At 39.4% G+C, this 21621-nt stretch overlaps 1 protein-coding gene across 3 annotated transcripts in view; it reads right to left on the bottom strand.

The window, feature by feature from the left end:
• pi15a (peptidase inhibitor 15a) overlaps positions 1 to 21621 on the bottom strand; it is a 61814-nt gene that overhangs the window by 22170 nt on the left and 18023 nt on the right. For 2 of the 3 annotated variants that reach the window (XM_060900877.1, XM_060900879.1), the window contains exons 1-2: positions 829 to 934; positions 322 to 641 (exon numbers count right to left, since the gene is read on the bottom strand). In XM_060900877.1, coding sequence (XP_060756860.1) covers positions 322 to 594 — 273 coding nt within the window. In that variant the 5' untranslated portion in view covers positions 595 to 641; positions 829 to 934. Of the gene's footprint in view, positions 1 to 321; positions 642 to 828; positions 935 to 21621 lie in introns of those variants that run through there. The other variant, XM_060900878.1, reaches the window with a different exon arrangement.

Here is a 21621-nt window from a genome sequence, read left to right as displayed (position 1 = left end):
GCTTCTAACTTATCTCAGTAAGTGACTACAAGCTAGAAATTTAAAGTTATAACAAGTGCAGCTAGACAGTCATAATCTTAGCTATGAATCTTACTATATCTGTCAGCACTGTTTTACTATTCCATGCTAGTAATATTTTTTCTTGTAATATGCTTGGAAAGACTGATTTCCTCTTGCACTGAGAATCTGAACCCAATGAACTTTATTGAGATCTGGGTCACCCATACAAGCAGAAATCAAACTTTCTACTCAAATATATCAATTATTTAAGATTTCTGACAGGAAAAAAAAACAGATGTTAAGGTTAATATGCTGTCTTACCATGTATTCCATGTTAGAAGCTGGAGGGAAAACATTTCCTCTGACTTTATTGTGGTAATCAAGAATGACCAGCCGGTCGTCTGGGGAAATGTACCTCTTCCGTCTGTTTTTTGGAAAGTTTACATGGTCCGTGTGATATGTGGAGTTATTGTCAGAGAAACTGGTGGACGGTGGAGCAGAGACAGTGGAATTGAATGCTGCAAGTACACTTGCTGCTCCACAAGACATGCAGATGAGCAGCAAATCGATGGCCAATCCGTGCTCATTCATCATGACCTAGAGGTTTTGGCTCAGGAAATCCTTTCTTCAAGATCTGTCTGCTGGAGAAGTGACAAAAAAAAGTTGATTGACTTGGCTGTGTATTTTCACAAATTCTCTGCAAAAATCCAAACAGCTTTCTGAGCTTTAAATAACAAGAGCACATTCATCCATTAGTAAAGACTCATTCAATAGCTTATAGTGTCAAACAATCTATGCACAATCCAGCTGCAGGTTAAAAGTCTATACCTTGACTAAAATGATGAAAGAGTGTCTTTGTTTGGAGTAACAGGTCCTTATTCCTGTGTGTGTGTGTGTGTGTGTGTGTGTGTGTGTGTGTGTGTGTGTGTGTGTGTGTGTGTGTGTGTGTGTGTGTGTGTGTGTCCAAAAGCCAGTATGTCTGCAAAACTCCTCCTGTTGTAAAAGACAAGATGACTCTGCTTTCAGCGTGGAGCTGCTGCCTTTATATAGCACAGTGACTGTCGCAAAAAAAAAAAAGAAGCCTTCAGGACTTCTGAAGGTGCTTGGAGTTCCACCCCATCACCTGAAACACATCACTCGCAGACGCAATTCTTTGTTTCTCTCACCCATTTCCTGGCAGGTTTAATCATAACATCTGCTTTTGGTTTGCACAGCTGGCAAGGGTAGAAAAGAAAACAGAAGATAAGCAGGGAAATTATCCACTGACCCCCGAAACACAGATCAGCACTGTGAAAGCCTGCATGATTAGAGCCAAGTGTGACGCCAAACCTTAGAACAGGGAAAGACGTCTTTCTGAACACTGTAATATACTGATAAATAATTCCTTTATTACGTGGCAAACTAGGGAAACACTTCACATGGTGAAATTTTGAACTTTACATAATTATGCAAGTAAAACAAAATAAAGGTGCTTATTATATATATATATATATATATATATATATATATATATATATATATATATATATATATATATATATATAATATTTCAAAGGGGAAGTGAAATACAATTAACAAAATATATGTTATAGCTATATAAAGACTATATTTATGTATTCATGAACAGCGATCAAATAGAGGATACATGATTATTATGATAATTGAGTTTCAGATCAGCACTGTCGCCTCACAGCAAGAAGGTTCTGGGTTCGAGCCCAGCGGCTGACAGGGGCCTTTCTGTGCAGAGTTTGTGTGTTCTCCCCGTGTCTGCATGGGTTTCCTCCAGGTGCTCCGGTTTCCCCCCACAGTCCAAAGACATGCAGGTTAGGTTAACTGGTGGCTCTAAATTTCCCGTAGGTGTGAATGTGAGTGTGAATGGTTGTTTTTCTCTATGTGTCAGCCCTGAGATGACCTGGCGACTTGTCCAGGGTGTACCCCGCCTTTCGCCCATAGTCAGCTGGGATAGGCTCCAGCTTGTCCATGACCCTGCACAAGATAAGCGGTTACGGATAATGGATGGATGAAGTTTCAGATCCTGATTTCAATGTAGCAAGACTGAGTTTTAAAATAATCAGTTTCCTCATCTCATTATCTCTAGCCACTTTATCCTGTTCTACAGGGTCGCAGGCAAGCTGGAGCCTATCCCAGCTGACTACGGGCGAAAGGCGGGGTACACCCTGGACAAGTCGCCAGGTCATCACAGGGCTGACACATAGACACAGACAACTATTCACACTCACATTCACACCTATGGTCAATTTAGAGTCACCAGTTAACCTAACCTGCATGTCTTTGGACTGTGGGTGAAACCGGAGCACCCGGAGGAAACCCACACGGACACGGGGAGAACATGCAAACTCCACACAGAAAGGCCCTCGCCGGCCACGGGGCTCGAACCCGGACCTTCTTGCTGTGAGGCGACAGCGCTAACCTCAGTGTTTCCTTTTAGGGAAAATGCACTAAATTATTACATGTTAGCATTATAGACTTGTCAATCACGCAGGGTAGAATGAAATTCCATATACATAGCTTTAGTCAAGAAAGTTCCCAGCATCTTGGTTCATCACATTGGTTGTTCTTACATCAATGATTCTTAAACTGGTTACTGAATGGAAATCATTAAGCAATTTCTAGGAAATGCTATTGCTAACATCCTGCTGAAAAATCCAGCTTATTCTGACCAAAACAAAGAATGAGCCACTCAAGATAGTAGACCACCTTGACAAAAGGTTTCTGGCTGACAGGAACCCAATGTGGTCTTCTGCTTTCGTGTTGTGTGTGATCTCAGCATTTTGAGATGCTTTTCTGCTCACCATGGTTGTAAAGAGTGGGTGTTAGAGTTACCAGTTACCATAGCCTTTCTGTCAGCTTCAACGAGTGTTACCATTCTCTTCGACCTCTCTTATGAACAAGGTCATTCTGTGTAAACACTAGAGACTCCCAGGAGTCTCAGGAGGTCAGCAGTTTCTGAAATTCTCAAACCACCCTGCCTGGCACTAACAACCATGGTGCAGTTAAAGATACTGAGATCGCATTTTTATCCCCATTCTGATATTTCCCAGCCTGATTTGAACATCTGAAGCACTTGACCTTTATCTGTAAGATTTTATCATACTGCTAGAACATGACTGGCTGACTAGGTAAGTGCAGTATAGTGCAGATGTTCTTAATAAAGTGAATATGAGTGTGTATATCACTTCAGTAAAATGAGAGCGAGCATTTAGTTCACTTAGATCTGCTAATTTCATTCGTTTAACTAAAATGCTGCAGTGTTACATGGTACGCTTTTGTGAACCGAGCAGTGTATATGTATATGCCATACGGAGGCTAAAACCACTGAGAAAAACAGAGGAAAAGAGGCTAACTAGTCCGAATATTAGTCCATATTCAGTATTAAGTTTGCTACATGTGTCAGAACCGTCTCTGTCACTACTACTCTCATTTAAAAAATATATCAAATAAAATGGTAATGTAGCCCGGTCTTAAAAGATTTCAGTTAAGACAGAGACAAAGAAATGTGTAAATAATTAAATAAGCTTCAATGTTTAAAAAGTCACTCTGATAAAAAAAAACAAGTTCAGTAAAGCAGTTAAATAATTAAAATCATTATAGGCAGACTGATTCATCTTTGTTATATTGTTTGATGTAATTCAGGTTATTGGAGAAAGTTTGTTTGATATGCACATAGAAAGCGTGTTAGGTACAACCTAGCCTTGCAGGGAATAAGGTTGACAATCTTGGGTTTATTCAATCACACTGGTTGTTTATTCGTTAATTGGCCAGTAAGAGGTGCATAGAGGCGAGATATAGAGGAAACCCCGTACTGTGAATAACAGGGCTCAGTCAGAGGTTAATAGACAAGCTGTGGAAGACAGTGGAAACGTGGTGGCAGTGTGTGGTGTTTATACGTGGATGGATGCAGAGTCTCATCAAGCTGTATCAGACATCATATCTCTTGCCGAAGGTAAAACTAACCTTTGTGTATATTGTGTAATGTTTCATTTTGATCCATGTTGTTAATAGAGATAATGCTAATTGCCGTTAGCGCATTAGCACACTAGCCTATTAACACGTTATTCACTTGGTAGCAAATACTGTTTCCTGTTGTGGTTAATGTGTGTTAACATGATGACTTGTGTAAAGCCTGGCATGATATGATGAGTTATTAGTTTGTGTTAGGTCTAAGTGACTTAAAGAAATGCTGTTGTACATCTATCAGACTGTGGACCAGGAAGTCATCCTTGGACTCTTTTGGATGGGTAGATGTGCTTCGTGCCAAGTTTGCCGTAGTGAACTGGGTTGCCAGTACCCCCGGTATCATCGTTATCCCCTCGCTCATCTTCTAGCCAGTTTCAGCCCTCTTTTGCCCTTTATCCTCTCCAAGACTTGTGAGTAACTATTGATCAGTACACTGCTATTTTTCTTTTGCTTGCGTTGTACAAGTGAAGCGGCCATTTTGTTTTAGGTCTCCACGCTCCCAAGCAACGACTCAGGCCTGCAACGAGTTTTATTTTTTGCTTTTTTTTTTCAAAAGAGAGACATTATTTTATTTTGTTGCAGAGTGTGGGCCTGTTAGGTAAGATTAAAGGTGAAAAAAGTGGTAAATTAACAAGAATACTAATGTCTGAGAAATTCTAAAGGTAAATTCATTCAGGTCTATTCATTTTTGTACTATCTTTAATTGTTATTGATATTATTATTTACCTTTTGTGTTAACTAAATTCACAATTTGGATTTAAGGTGTGTGTCATGTGTATATTTGAAGGGGTGGTTGAGTAAAAAGGGTAATAAGTTAACATAATTCTTAGTGGGATTCAAAATAGGTGGAAACTTATTGTATTTTTTCTGCTAAGTGGAGGCACCGCCAAATAATTAATCATTTCATTATCAAGTTAACCATTTAAAAAACTGGTAAGTTCATTTCATTTCCTTTCATTTGTTCCTTTTATGTTAAACCACAGATATATGTACCCAGGACCCCGCCCATAGTACTACAACACTAGATGTATCCAATTAGCTACATGGGATGGGTGTTACAGTAAAATGAACAAAGTGAGCAAAATACTAATGTTGGAAAGAACTAATATAAGCTCAGGCAGAGAATAGCACCTAGCTAGTAAACATTGTAATTGTAGGCTGAAATCCTGACCCACTGCTAACCACGTTAGCATCCTGAGATACTTTTCTTCTAATATTTTCAAAAATAAGTAATTTTGAAAGAATCAAACTGACTGGTAGATTTGTGAGGAATGTGTACACATTGTGTCTTGTCTTAAGTGTGTGTGTGGTGTTTCATAGAGCAGGAGAGTGTGTGTGTGAACTTTATCAGATCCCACAATGACCCAAGGCTCCATATGGTCACACAGTAATGTAACAGTTGTTTGAACATATGTGAACACTTGAAGGAAGTCCAAGAGAATTTAATGGCCTGGCAAGATCCAGGTCCCTCAAATCTATTTGTTTCTTTCTTGTATTTATTATAATTTGCTGTACAGTACTGTAAAGACTACACTTGTTCGGTGCTGGATTCCAGCAGATTTGGCATGCCTGAGCGTCCACAGTGCCAGGAACTGAGGCCCTTCAGCAGGTCATCATTTTCATTGGCAGCTGGTGAACAAATTAAAGTAGTGTGACGCAGGATTTCTCTCCCTCCCTCCTGTGCTCGCTTCTCTAAAAACCCACCGTTTCCAAACTTTCTTGGAAGTGATGCTGTGTAAGGCCTGAAGTCATGCCATAAAAGCAAGAATTGCAGACTGCTAGTTTCTGTGTGTTACTGGGGATGTCAGCTATTGTGACATGAGAACCAAATTAAATAAAATATCCTTGTGTGTACAATGCTCAATTTTTGTACAATGTGCAATTTTAGTTGGTTGTATTTGTGAATACACCACAGCTTTTTTGTTAGGCAACTGGAAAATATGGACACTCAGCCTAAGCTAGCTAATGACTGAAGTTTAACAGTTTAGCTTGTAGCTGTTTAAGTCTTGAGTACAATACAGATTTAAATACAGACCATGCGAATGCATGGTAATCATGGAAAAGAAAGACATCCATCAAGAATATCAATATTTCCCTCAGATGTGCAAGTGCATTACTAGGAAAAGGTTCTGCTTGATTAAACGACACTACAATTATTCTTAAGTCTAACCACTAACTGAAGTTTCATGGTTTCTGCGATATACAGGAACATCACATACGCTCACTGAACACTTTATTAGGTACACCCCACACCTGCTGTTTGATGCAGTTCTCTAATCAGCTGATCCATTGACAGCAGCACAATGCATAAAATCATGCAGATACAAATCAATTAATGTTCACTTCAAACATCAGAATGGGAAAAATTGTGATCTCAAAGTGTGACTTTCACTATGGCATGGGTGTTGGTTTGAGCCAGATGGACTGGTTTGAGTATTTCAGAAACTGCTGATCTCCTGGGGTTTTCACACACAACTTCTTGTTGATTCTAAGATTCCTGTTCTTGGCTGCAGGAGTGGAACCCAATGTGGTCTTCTGCTGTTGCATGCTGAGATGCTTTTCTGCTCACCACGGTTGTAAAGAGTGATGATATGAGTTGCTGTATCCTTCCTGGCAGCTCAAACCAATCTGGCCATTTTCCTCTGACCTCTCTTATCAACAAGGCGTTTGTTTCCACCCACAGAACTGTCGCTCACTCAGTGTTTTTTGTGAAAACCCCAGGAGATCAGCAGTTTCTGAAATACTCAAACCAGTCCATCTGGCTCAAACCAACACCCATGCCACAGGGAAAGTCACACTTTGAGATCACAATTTTTCCCATTCTGATGTTTGAAGTGAACATTAACTGAAGCTCTTGATTTGTATCTGCATGTTTTTATGCATTGTGCTGCTGTCAAGGGATCGGCTGATTAGAGAACTGCATCAAACAGCAGGTGTATGGGTGTACCTATTAAAGTGTACAATCATGTTAATGACCCACAAGCTTCATCAGTCAGTATGCAACAAATTAACAAATTCTTCTGCAACTTTTCTCTAGGTTGCTTTGAAAGCCTGGGATTTCAGAAGTGGGGGGCATTTTAAAGCACCACACAGTACAATGCCGTATATCCGAGTTAATTTTATTTACGGTACATTTCCATGTTAGGCCATAGAGCATTAGGTCATGTATTGACATGTGAAGAAACACACAATCACCTTTGTATTAGAAAGCAGAGTCAGAGAGTTCAGCTGTGTTGTAAAATATACAGACAGAAAATTGATTTACTTGGAGCGCAGTTCTAATTTTCCTTTCTCTCCAGCACAAAGAGATGAACAGAAACGTCCATCAGTCCCAAATTCACAGCTGTGATCTCCACCCGAAGGATTTGGTTTCTCTTTTACTCTCTTGGCTGAGAGTGGCTTGTCTAGGAAAATCGCTTAAGTGTTATCTTTGAAAAAAGTTGGCTTTGAATGTGAGCAGAAATTAGTTTTTCATGCCCAGGCCTCATCAGAAACTGGGGCAGGTGTCTTGTTTTGTGATTTCTGTTTTGAGAACCTATCTTTCTCTCATGAGCTATGAAGATCAGGAAATTCTAGTTGTGACATGAGCCATAAATGAAGGAATTTTTATTTAGATTTTCAGATGTGTGTCCAGTGTTATTCTCAGTGGTTGAATGGCTTGCACAGAATGAACTGAGAGCACATGCAAGCTTTAAACTGAATAAAAGGCAATTTTACAAATGCAACATTGATATTATGTATAATGGAATAGAGAGGAAATTTAGCTATATGCTGTGTGTATTATCAGAGTTAAGAATCTAAAATTAACTTTTAAACATTTTTTACTCCCCATTCTTTCCACTGCAGTTAAATTTAATGTTCTTGCTCCTGATGTGTCCCTTTTCTGCACCTCATATGCTGTGTTATATTGAAGACAGTCAGTATGAGACTGAGAAAAATAAAAGTAAATCTGAGGTTACTTACTTATTTATCACTGGCCATAGAACAAAAAGAATTGTCGTGACTGCCCTCTTTTTTTTTGTTTGTTTGCTTCTTGCCAGTATAACATTAATGCACAAATTTTGTATATTTCACAATGCAATGTAAAAAGTTTAGTTCAGTCTCAAAGCCACAGACAGTCATCTTCGAAGCCCTTTTTTTGTTGTTGTTGAAGTCAAATTTATGATATTCACAGTGCTTCTCAACGATCACACCTTTTATGATGCCTCATTTGGATCCAAGGTATAGATCTTCTGCTGCCATTTTGATCAATGGCTTTGTATATTCTCAAAAAAAAAAAGGTTATTCATGGAATTGGAGCTTCCTACAAGTGTTCAACCTGGACTCCTTTTTGACGGAGGAACTCCACCGTACGGTAAGTTTCTACATAGTACCTGAGTGAAAAAAATGGAAGAACCACTAAGGCTTCCAGATTTCAAACACTTAACAACAGCAAGTTAAAACTAGGTCACACGAAAATAGCAAACCTTGCGCCCGCAGTTTCTCTCCAAAGCATTTGAACAACGTTTTACAAGCTAGTGTTAGCACATATGGTTTACCAGTCCAGCTTGCAGCTCTTCACATGTTTTCCCACTATGTTGTCTGGATACATGACTTCAAGAACTTAACGTGGGGCCTTTGTTACATTTTACTTTTGAGATTTTCTACTTGAGCTTTGTCAAGTGCACGTAATAACGTAAAGCCCTTGAATAGAGTGTAAACACCGGGACACAAAAGCCATTTCTCATCGCTGTCTCAGTGCAGGGTGAGGAATGACAGTTCTTTTAAAAACCAAAGAAATCCTACAGAGTTGACATGTGCCATATCATTCATTATACACAGTGGTGCTTGAAAGTTTGTGAACCTTTTAGAATTTTCTATATTTTTGCATAAATATGACCTAAAACATCAGATTTTCACACAAGTCCTAAAAGTAGATAAAGAGAAACCAATTAAACAAATGAGACAAAAATATTATACTTGATTATTTATTTATTGAGGAAAATGATCCAATATTACATATCTGTGAGTGGCAAAAGTATGTGAACCTCTAGGATTAGCAGTTAATTTGAAGGTGAAATTAGAGTCAGGTGTTTTCAATCAATGGGATGACAATCAGGTGTGAGTGGGCACCTTGTTTTATTTAAAGAACAGGGATCTATCAAAGTCTGATCTTCACAACACATGTTTGTGGAAGTGTATCATGGCATGAACGAAGAAGATTTCTGAGGACCTCAGAAAAAGCGTTGTTGATGCTCATCAGGCTGGAAAAGGTTACAAAACCATCTCTAAAGAGTTTGGACTCCACCAATCCACAGTCAGACAGACTGTGTACAAATGGAGGAAATTCAAGACCATTGTTACCCTCCCCAGGAGTGGTCGACCAACAAAGATCACTCCAAGAGCAAGGCGTGTAATAGTCGGCGAGATCACAAAGGACCCCAGAGTAACTTCTAAGCAATTGAAGGCCTCTCTCACATTGGCTAATGTTCATGAGTACACCATCAGAACACTGAACAACAATGGTGTGCATAGCAGGGTTGCAAGGAGAAAGCCACTGCTCTCCAAAAAGAACATTGCTGCTCATCTGCAGTTTGCTAAAGATCATGTGGACAAGCCAGAAGGCTATTGGAAAAATGTTTTGTGGACAGATGAGACCAAAATAGAACTTTTTGGTTTAAATGAGAAGTGTTATGTTTGGAGAAAGGAAAACACTGCATTCTAGCACAGGAACCTTATCCCATCTGTGAAACATGGTGGTGGTAGTATCATGGTTTGGGCCTGTTTTGCTGCATCTGGGCCAGGACGACTTGCGATCATTGATGGAACAATGAATTCTGAATTATACCAGCGAATTCTAAAGGAAAATGTCAGGACATCTGTCCATGAACTGAGGCCAAGTTTACATTAGACCGTATGTGTCTCGTTTTCTTCGCGGATGCACTGTCCGTTTACATTAAAACGCCTGGAAACGCCGGGAAACGGGAATCCGCCAGGGTCCACGTATTCAATCCAGATCGTGTCTGGTCCGGTGCTGTGTAAACATTGAGAATATGCGGATACGCTGTGCTGAGCTCTAGCTGGCGTCGTCATTGGACAACGTCACTGTGACATCCACCTTCCTGATTCGCTGGCGTTGGTCATGTGACGCGACTGCTGAAAAATGGCGCGGACTTCCGCCTTGTATCACCTTTCATTAAAGAGTATAAAAGTATGAAAATACTGCAAATACTGATGCAAATACTGCCCATTGTGTAGTTATGATTGTCTTTAGGCTTGCCATCCTTCCACTTGCAAGTGGTAAGTGATATGCGCTGGGATCACACACACAGCGGCTCAGTCCCGAATCACTGCTTGTGCACTTCACTCGCGCGCTCTGTGAGCTGCGCAGGGCCGGAGTGTGCACCCTCCAGAGGGCACTCGCTGTTCAGGGCGGAGTGATTTGGAGCGCAGGATGCCTGCGGAGCCGAGCGTATCCGTGTATTGGTGTTGCTGTGTGCACGCGAATCGTGTATTGGTGTTGCTGTGTGCACACTAATCGTTTTAAAAACGTTAATCTGATGATCCGCTGATATGGTCTAATGTAAACCCCACCTGAATCTCAAGAGAAGGTGGGTCATGCAGCAAGACAACGACCCTAAGCACACAAGTCGTTCTACCAAAGAATAAAGTTAATGTTTTGGAATGGCCAAGTCAAAGTCCTGACCTTAATCCAATCAAAATGTTGTGGAAGAACCTGAAGTGAGCAGTTCATGTGAGGAAACCCACTAACTTCCCAGAGTTGAAGCTGTTCTGTACAGAAAAATGGGCTAAAATTCCTCCAAGCCGGTGTGCAGGACTGATCAACAGTTACCGGAAACGTTGAGTTGCAGTTATTGCTGCACAAGGGGGTCACACCAGATACTGAAAGCAAAGGTTCACATACTTTTGCTACTCACAGATATGTAATATTGGATCATTTTCCTTAATAAATAAATGACCAAATATAATATGTTTGTCTCATTTGTTTAACTGGGATCTCTTTATCTACTTTTAGGACTTGTGTGAAAATCTGATGATGTTTTAGGTCATATTTATGCAGAAATATAGAAAATTCTAAAGGGTTCACAAACTTTTAAGCACCTGTGTGTGTGTGTGTATGTATGTGTGTATATATATATATATATATATATATATATATATATATATATATATATACACACTGTGCAAAAGTCTTAGACACCCTTTTTTTCATACAAACTTTGTTATAGTTTTTATAGATTTTATCTATTGTTATAGATTATATCGAGTCAATACAAAAACATTTTAGAGTCCAAACGTTCGTTTTCCAACACAAAATTAAATGTTACAAAAAAAAATTTTTGTATCTGAGCAGCATATTACATAAGAACCCACTTTTCAGATTAAAAAAGAAAATATAATGAAGGCTACTGGGTTTTGGTGCAAAATGAAGAAGTGAGTGTGACAGTTAAAGAGTCCAGAAGAACTGTGGCTGGTTCTGTAAGATGCTCAGTAAAACCTATAGCTCATTTCCTTATCAAACTGCACTCATTGTACTTGAGACTACTGTTTTTTTAAAGCAAAGGGTCATCTCACACCAAATATTGGCTTTGTTTCATTTATTATGACTTACTTCTCATCTCATTATCTCTAGCCGCTTTATCCTGTTCTACAGGGTCGCAGGCAAGCTGGAGCCTATCCCAGCTGACTACAGGCAAAAGGCAGGGTACACCCTGGACAAGTTGCCAGGTCATCACAGGGCTAACACATAGGCACAGACAACCATTCACACTCACTTTAGAGTCACCAGTTAACCTAATCTGCATGTCTTTGGGTGAAACCGGAGCACCTGGAGGAAACCCACGCAGACAACATGCAAACTCCGCACAGAAAGGCCCTCGCCAGCCACGGGGCTCGAACCCAGACCTTCTTGCTGTGAGGCAACAGCGCTAACCACTACATCACCGTGCCACCCAACTTACTTCTATTTATAGTAATTTTTTTTAATGTTGAAACATTTCATTTCATTATTTTTAAGCCATTTTTGGTCTACAGCATTTCTTTACATGTGCCTATGACTTTTGCACACTACTGCACATTATACAACGATATCCAAAATGATAGGTCAAAATTTATTTCAGTATGTAATGATGTGCAATGATAAATCACGATACAAATTTACAATGTTTTGAATCTATTAAATAATAAATGAATTGCGATTTAATTATCAGGCTGCACAATCTCTTAGTCTTTCCTAACTGTAATAGTATTGTTTTACACAGCAGAGGGTGCAATAATGTATCATGCACATGACTTCACCCTTGGTGGAAGTAACACAGCTCTAATGCTAACACACAAAAACACACAAAAATCAGATTTAAAATGGGAAACAGCTGTTGTGTGACTGACTGTACAAATAGATTTCACAAGAAATCAGAGCTCTCTTTTTACAGAGTGCTGAATGCTAAAGAAAAGAGAAGCAAATGAAGGTAATACAAATACTCAAAAGTTTATTCAGAAAAGGCTTATACGTTATGAACTTTTTTCATTTTTAATAAAATGAATATATTAGTTAATAGGCTATTATATTTTACTCCAACCTTTACAGATATGGGTAAATAATTGTTGGTGGTTATTTAAAAAATTGCACAAGTTTTTTTTTTATGATTTAACAAAAGGAATATTGAAGTTGATAAAGAATAAGAAAATAAATGTTGCTTTTTTGGTTAATAATATTTTCTTCATTAATTTTTTTCAAAAATATCATGGGAAAATTGAATCATTAACCCAATATTGTGAATCGAATCAAATTGTCAGTTGGATGAATCATTACATACCTACTTAACACCGTTAATTAATTAGCCAGACAGGTGGGTGGATAAATTTACTGCCTAATGTGTTTCTTACATGTAACCCTTAAAGTATGTCTTCTTGTACATGCATATTTTCAAAGAGCCAGATATGTGACCCACAATTTTGATTACTATTGTGATTACTACTTATTGTGGAAGCTAAATTATGCCCATAAATTTTTCCTATATTTGTCAACAAACAGTTACAAAAATCTACACTGATGGAAAAATTCAATGAAAAGTGGCGTTTACTGGCTAATGCCTGGTTATTTTCAAGTTTTAAGCCCTGCCACACACACATACTTATGTTCCCGTGAACACGACTAACCCTGGTCATTGCCATCAGTCCATCCTGTGGTTAAATTCAGCTAGCTAATCTGTCAGGCTAGGCTGTGTAGCTAACTATAATAGTCAACTAACTATGATTTTTCCACAAAAACAGGTAGTAGACAATACAATAATACTGAATTGATGTAAATCAAAATAAAATATTGAATATTACATGAAAATGTTATATCAACACGTCAGTTCCAAACAGGAACTAGGCAGCTTTTAGTTTAAATCAAATCCCTTGCTTTACACACACACACACACACACACACACACACAGAGAGAGAGAGTGCTGTTTCTATTTCTAACCTGTGACATTCCTTTCCAGCCAAAATATTCTCACTCAATATAAAAGACATTTCTGGAGATCTTTGATGCCATATTAGAGAGGGAGTATGGTGAGCTTTGCATCTGCGCTCAGACATTTCACAAGAACTTCTGATGTATACAAGCAAACATGAAAATGCTCTACATGTCTAAACTTAGCCCTCAGGCACCCCTCCCCAACACCACCACTACCACCTGTACCTTGCTGTATAAATCCAGTCTGTATATTAATACTCCTTGGTTTGAATTTTTTTTTTCTGTGTCCTGGTTCTTTATTATGAGTTTTGGTCTATAAGTTTGATGCTTCCTAATTCAACATTTTCATAAATACCTTTGGAAGGACAAACTACAATAGGTAAACGCAGGGTCTACAGTTCAAGCCAAACATAACTGTTGATATCTGAATTTGAAACTTCCTAGTTCAACATTTTCTCACAAGTGTATTGTTGTCTTGGTCTCAGCTTGAATATTTTCATTTTATGGTTTATGGATCTTAAGTTGTCAATTGCATCATTTTGAGTTCCAACTTCAGCAATCTAGTTCTGATATGCTGCTTCAGTGTTCTGAGTTCCTAATTCTGTATTGTTGGTTTTGGCTTATTATATCTGACTCCCATGTTCCAAATTTTGTGTCTGTAGTTCCACACTTTGAGCTCCATCCTAATTAAACTGTGAGAAGCTTTGGTATTTTTAGGTTTAGACATTGGCTGGCTTAATTTTGGAATAAGATGATGATTTCAAGTTCTACATTTCTAGGTATAAGTTCTGAGTTCCATGTTCCATTTTGAGAGTTCTCTGTTCCACAGTTTTTATTCTGAGTTCCATGTTCCATTTTGAGTGTTCCACAGTTTTTGTTATACATTCTGAGGTGCAAGTTCCATTGTTAGTGTTCTGTGTTCAGTGTTCGGAGTTTCTAGTTATTAAGTTCTGAGTTCCAAGTTCCATGGTTAGTGTCCAGTATTCAGAGTTCCGTTTTTAGTGTTTTGTGTTATGAGTTCTAAATTTCTAATTATAAGTTCTGGGTTGTGTTCAGTATCCCAGCTTCTTGAGTTATAAGTTCCATAAGTTCTGAGTTCTATGTTCTGAATTGGAAGTTCTGAATTGTGTTCAGTATCCCAGCTTCTTGAGTTCTAAGTTCCATGTAGTTATAAGTTCTGAGTTCTATGTTCTGAATTGGAAGTTCTGAATTGTGTTCAGTATCCCAGCTTCTTGAGTTCCATGTTTAGCGTTACAGTTTTTGTGTCCTGAGTTCTAAGTACATTGTTCCAGTGTTTCAGAGTTCCAAGTTCCTGGTTCTGGGTCTGTTAAACTCTATTTAACAGAGTTCCAGTGAATTCTGGTCTTATCTTTAGCTTGCCTGTTTTCTATTAATATTATTGATTTGCCTTTTATCATCCAGTTATTCTGTATGTTCTGATGCCTGGCCATGGATTCAGAAAATGACTTTTAGGCAAGGAGTAGGAGCTTGTAGTTAACTTGGAAATACAGAGGCAGCCTGATGAACTGTTACCATCATAATGAGTTTGTCATGCAACTTTATTGTGGCAGTCTCATAGGATAGCCAGACATCCAGCTTTAGACAGGACAATAAGATCATTCATCTCAATGTCCTCCATCCTGAATGGATGTATGTTCTCCTACTGTATTTCATAAGTGACACCACATTACATCATAGCTCATTTCTAGGCTAATGGGAAAAGGTTCCAGCTGCTAACTGCAAAGTCAATTTTGAAAAGAAAGGAGTCATTGTAAAAATGTAGGAAAGTTTAATTCCAATGACGTTGCTATACAACGATGTAGACGCTGATGTAGATATTAGTATAAAAGTATGGCAAGCAAAATGTACAGAGGGCAGGATAACAGTTCATTTCACTATTGCATGCTGCAATCTTCACAGAGAGCATTTTATTTTTCCAAAATAAGTGTTGAGGTTGACAGAACTCCAAATTTGTGCACACTCTTGGAGGCAGTAATGAACGGGGTGACACATCATAACTATCTACTGGTGTTGACAATTACAGTAGATATATATTATTGAAATTGATCCTCAAAATACTCTCTAAGCATGTAGTATATCTGTGTAGTATAGATGCTGACTTCTTTCCTATTAGGGGATAAAGGCTTCTGTAGAGAGATATAAGAAGTCAAAACAAGGAACTTAGCTAGCTTGTTGAAGTATTGCTAGCTAGCAATGTTAGCTAGACAGACCCTCATTCTGACAAAAATCATAACAAACGTCCACATCAGGTGCAGCTTTTATGAATTGAATATTCACCCAATTGCATCACCATTTCTCAGCGTTTTTTTTCTCTATAAATTATTTTAGCATACTGTTAAGAAACAGGTGAATGTAAAGATCAGAGTTTATGGCAGCTAAGGAAGTAAACAGGAAGAGTTCATGACAGTAAGATACTGTGGTTTCGATCATGCAACTGGCCATTCATTTACATAATGATTGTTGTAACAGATGTGGTTGCTGATTCTTCCTCATCCAACTCTCCTTTTTTTAAATTATGACTTGCAAAAATCATTTCCTATATTTTTTTCTGGAAATCAGTGCTCTTAATGTATTTTACATCAGACAGCCCTCAAAAGAGAACTAGCTGTACTGTTATCACAGTGGGGGGCTACTTTGCTGACTTTAAAGACTATGTTATAGGTTTTTATAGGGTGCAGTTTACCTTTATTCATTGAGCAGACACTCTGTGACCTGGTGGTGGATTCAACATCCTGCAAGGAAGCATAAAAAATGCCAAGGAATATAGTGTACAAGAGTAAAAATGATGATCATACTAAACCTTTGTTTGAGTGAGACATAAAACATCTGGAGAGCGGTTTCTCAGGTCCCTGGTTGAACTGGTTTGACAGCCTTCTCTCTGATACCCCTTTTCCACCAAGGTAGTTCAAGGGCCGGTTCAGAGTAGCTGCCTAATGTTCTTCACATGCCATGTTCTGACATGTGTGAAGATATGCCACACATGTTCTTCACATTTTGATAACCAAAAAACCAGCTCTCAGGAAAACTCCTTCGAGGGGCACCAACATTTTGCTGGTGTAGAACAAAGAACCATTTACATCAAGGCTTGGAAGCAGGATTATCGTGGCCAACAAGATGAACTAATGTAGCAGCTAGTCTGCCTAAGCCAGTAGTCCACCGTTGTTGTTGTTGTTGTTGTTATGCTTAGTGCTAGCATTGCTGATAGTCAAGGTGTACACAGATATATACAGTGATGTAACGGCATGGCTTTATGGTGGCTCTCTAGCCTGTGGAAAAGCAAACTGGTTCTTAGAAGGTTCACAAGTTGAACCAACTCCAAGCCAGGACTAGCACTAGCACCTAGTTCACATTGGTGGAAAGAATGTATGAGACTCCCAGCCTCCTACACCATTGAAATGGTGAGATTTGAATTAGTCCTGTTCAACTCCAAAACCAAAACCATTTCTGCTTTCCAGAAATATCCATGAGGTGCAAAAAATGTTTTAATTCTCTCATGTGATTCCAAGTAGTAGAACTATTGCTAGGTTTCTGAAAGGTGGTTTCTTTTTGTATAGGTTTTCCCCAATCTGTAGCCACTGACGTGAAAGAGTTTAAGCTTTGATTAGATATGTGCTCATTTTCATGTCATTTCCATATCACGGTAACTGCCCAAAATGTCACGATGGTTAAAACAATATTGAGTTGTGTAACAAAAAAAATATTATGTGGTCTCAGGAGCACAAACATAGCATATGCATCAGATGATATTTGAAGTGTTTATTTCAGCAATATCACATGAGCAAGCATGACTATTGTGCTGATATTCAGCATAACTGCATGATTGCGAGTGCAATATTACTTTTATACAACAGTTCTATCAACAAGCAGTTAATATCAAGTAACATTTCAGATACAATATGGCCAAATGTTCTGGTTATGTTTGCTCTGCTGGCAGAAATAGATCTCAAAGAAGCCACACTCACTTCATAGCCCGTCATCTAGCTAGCCAGCGAGCTCATATTGACTTGTACATTCTTGTTAAATGTGCTTCAGGTCAAGTTGGTGTCCCTTCTTCCTTTTCATCTTCATCTGACGAGCTTTCATATTTTAAGCCAAATGTTATATTCTTGAAAAATGTATTGTTTGCCATGTCCACTGATGTCGCTAACACTACTGTAGTAACCACTTTGAACCAGGAAGTGGAATTTTATGTAGTGAAGACAGATGAACAGAGTGATGCACACAGTGAAAAGTTCTAGTGTGATTATAATAAATATAATCACTCTTGGAACGCTGCTTATCCAATCAAATTAATGGACTGGAACTAACTGTTGTATCTGTCATCCTCATAGCTGAGGGTCAGCAAGCCAGGAAGCCATCAACTAGCTTCCATGAATTCACTTGGGTGATTATAGTGCACTAGAGAGACCCAAACCCTCATCCGGTGGCAGGTACACATATGGCCCTTTTCCACTACCCTTTTTCAGCTCACTTCAGCTCGCTTCAGCTCACTTCAGCCCGACACGGCTCGCGTTTCGACTACCAAAAAACAGCACGACTCAGCTCGCTTCAGCCCTGCTTAGCCCCTAAAACTCGCACCGTTTTGGAGTAGGGCTGAAGCGAGCCAAACCGTGCCGAGTGGGGCTAGGGGCGTGAGGAGACACTCCCCTGTGCACTGATTGGTGAGGAGGAGTGTCCTCACATGCCCACACACGCCCCGCGAGCACGCTGGGATCTGTAAACACCGTAAACCCGGAAGGAGAAGAATTACGAATTACGAGAATTATGAAGCCTTATGCGCCTCGCCTCATCTATACGCTCTTGCCAGTATCTGTTGGCGTTGTCGGTGACAACAAGCCACAGAACCAAGACCAGCAACACTAACGACTCCATGTCCTCCATGTTTATTGTTTACTATCCAGGTCATGAGACTACCGCTTAAAAGCTCACTGATGTCACTGTTTGCGCTGCTTAACAACATCACGTGACGTCCACCCACTTTCGCTAACTCCACCCAATGTGTCCACCCACTTCCAGCCAGCACGGTTCAGCGCGGTTGTAGTCGAAATGCAACTCCAACAGCCCCACTCAGCTCGACTCAGCACGGCACGGCTCAGCCCGACTCAGCCGCGTTTGTAGTGGAAAAGCGGCAATACACACCTATGGGCAATTTAGAGTAACCAATTGAAGTAAGCTGCATGTTTTTGGACTGTGGGAGGAAATCAGAGCACCTAGAGGAAACCCACGCAGGAACAAGGAGAACATGGAAACTCCACACAGAAAGGCCACAGTTGGCCACTGGGCTTGAACCCAGAACCTTCCTGCTGTGAGGTGACAGTGCTAACCACTGCCCTACCATGCAATCATTGTATAAATTGCCCATAATTACTGTATATCATATAACTGGTACACAACATACCTAATCTGAGTTTATACTTAATCCAAGTGCTAGATCCATCTGAAGTTGCTATAATGTTGTTTGCTTTTCCAAGCTGTCTGCAGTAATTTGTGACAGGCCTCATCTGTTACCACCCAAACAAACCATTACATTTTTAAGGATCATTAGAAGTTTTACTTTTCTGAGGCCAGATTCAGCAAATTAGAATGACACAGGACTTAAGAAATACACCTTCAGCTTTACCGTGGTCATCTTGCAGGACTAATTACTCAGGAAACTTTGTATTCTTGAGTCTATTTTTAATTCATAAGCACCCAAAATGCACACATTTCCTCAAATGATCCTTACCCTTCAAAATAATTAATTACTTAAAATGGAGACCAAATCAATTATTTTAAATTGTTACATCCCAATATGATCTAAATGGGTTGTTTGTCCTCAGTGAAAGTGCCATTTTTATCCACCATATTGCTCAAATGTTCATGTTCACACTGACTGGATGAACAGAATCATGGGATTGCCTTTTCAATGATAAACACATGCAATGCTTCAAATTTACTCCAAAATTTAAGAACCATTAAAGATAGCTGTCCCTATTTTGGCTTACACACTGAACAGATTTTAGGTCCTGACCCAAACTATTTTGTCTTGGGCCTTATTGGAGAAATATTATTTGAAAAAATTGGATTAGCTTTTCATCACTGAATAAGCAAATAAAAAGGTTGTAGCCCAGGCTTTTCTTGCACTTCTCTTTCACACATGGCCTTCATTTTAGTATAATACATTAGATTGACAGAAGGGAGTATCACACTACCTTCTATCAATAATCAAATTGGCTGGGTTGTTTTAGAATAATGCTTTACTTACGAGATAGTAATAACTTGGTGTTTGAAATTTGGCCAACAACGGATGTGAGAAAGTTGTTTTATTCTCACAGTCTGAAGGAAAATGACCTCAAATTCTGATGATGGTGGAAGAGAAATTGTGACAATTTGTTTATCAGTGATGTAAGCCATATCTCTCTGTCTTTTTCTCATGCCCTTCCTGCTTAAATTAATCATATATCATTATCTCCTTGCTTTTCTTTCCCACTTTGCTTATCATTCTGCCTTTTTCATCTGCTGGGTTGAGCCCTAGAGGGTTGGGCTTCCTGTTCATGAAGGTTTTGTTCATGTTTGATATTCTAATGGCCAGAAGGTTACATGTACTTTGGCCAGTTTTCAAGTGAGATTAGTCTTTCTCACATGGAAGCCTTGCAGGCTGAAGGCATCAGTGCGGAGAACCTGTTCAAAGCACTTGTTTTTATATGAAAGGGTTTAATGTAAGACTTGCTTGCCTTTAAAAATGAATACACACGCAGTGGTGCTTGAAAGTTTGTGAACCCTTTAGAATTGTTTATATTTCTGCATAAATATGACCTAAAACATCATCAGATTTTCACACAAGTCCTAAAAGTAGATAAAGAGAAACCAGTTAAACAAATGAGACAAAAATATTATACTTGGTCATTTATTTATTAAGGAAAATCATCCAATATTACATATCTGTGAGTGGCAAAAGTATGTGAACCTCTAGGATTAGCAGCTAATTTGAAGGTGAAATTATAGTCAGGTGTTTTCAATCAATGGGATGACAAGTGTGAGTAGGCACCCTGTTTTATTTAAAGAACAGAGATCGATCAAAGTCTGATCTTCACAACACATGTTTGTGGAAGTGTATCATGGCATGAACAAAGGAGATTTCTGAGGACCTCAGAAAAAGAGTTGTTGATGCTCATCAGGCTGGAAAAGGTTACAAAACCATCTCTAAAGAGTTTGGACTCCACCAATTCACAGTCAGACAGATTGTGTACAAATGGAGGAAATTCAAGACCATTGTTACCCTCCCCAGGAGTGGTCGCCCAACAAAGATCACTCCAAGAGCAAGGCGTGTAATAGTCGGCGAGCTCACAAAGGACCCCAGGGTAACTTCTAAGCAACTGAAGGCCTCTCTCACATTGGCTAATGTTAATGTTCATGAGTCCACCATCAGGAGAACACTGAACAACAATGGTGTGCATGGCAGGGTTGCAAGGAGAAAGCCACTGCTCTCCAAAAAGAACATTGCTGCTCATCTGCAGGTTGCTAAAGATCATGTGGACAAGCCAGAAGGCTATTGGAAAAATGTTTTGTGGATGGATGAGACCAAAATAGAACTTTTTGGTTTAAATGAGAAGCGTTATGTTTGGAGAAAGGAAAACACTGCATCCCAGCTTAAGAACCTTATCCCATCTGTGAAACATGGTGGTGGTAGTATCATGGTTTGGGCCTGTTTTGCTGCATCTGGGCCAGGACGGCTTGCCATCATTGATGGAACAATGAATTCTGAATTATACCAGCAAATTCTAAAGGAAAATGTCAGGACATCTGTCCATGAACTGAATCTCAAGAGAAGGTGGGTCATGCAGCAAGACAATGACCCTAAGCACAAAAGTCATTCTACCAAAGAATAAAGTTAATGCAGCGGTTCCCAAAGTGGGGGTCGCGACCCCTTTGGGGGTTGCGGAGGGACTCCAGGGGGGTCGTGGAGAGACGGGACTGTTTGCATAACACAGAAAAAAAAACGGGCATTGGAATGTTTTGAATGGCGTCGGAATGTTGGTAATGCGTCAGCCGGCAGAGAGTCATTAAATCAGTCTATAGAGCCCAATCACCCCCTTTCACTCCATAATCGCTCCCCGCCCTCCAATCTGTTGGATTGCTCTGATATTGTTGTTGTTATTAGCAAACCCTCCTCCTGTGA

The sequence above is a fragment of the Neoarius graeffei genome, chromosome 19 (genome assembly GCF_027579695.1).
Source record: "Neoarius graeffei isolate fNeoGra1 chromosome 19, fNeoGra1.pri, whole genome shotgun sequence".
NCBI lineage: Eukaryota > Metazoa > Chordata > Actinopteri > Siluriformes > Ariidae > Neoarius > Neoarius graeffei.
The sequence above is the reverse complement of the archived record's forward strand: the minus strand, read 5'-3'. Positions and strand labels throughout refer to the sequence as shown.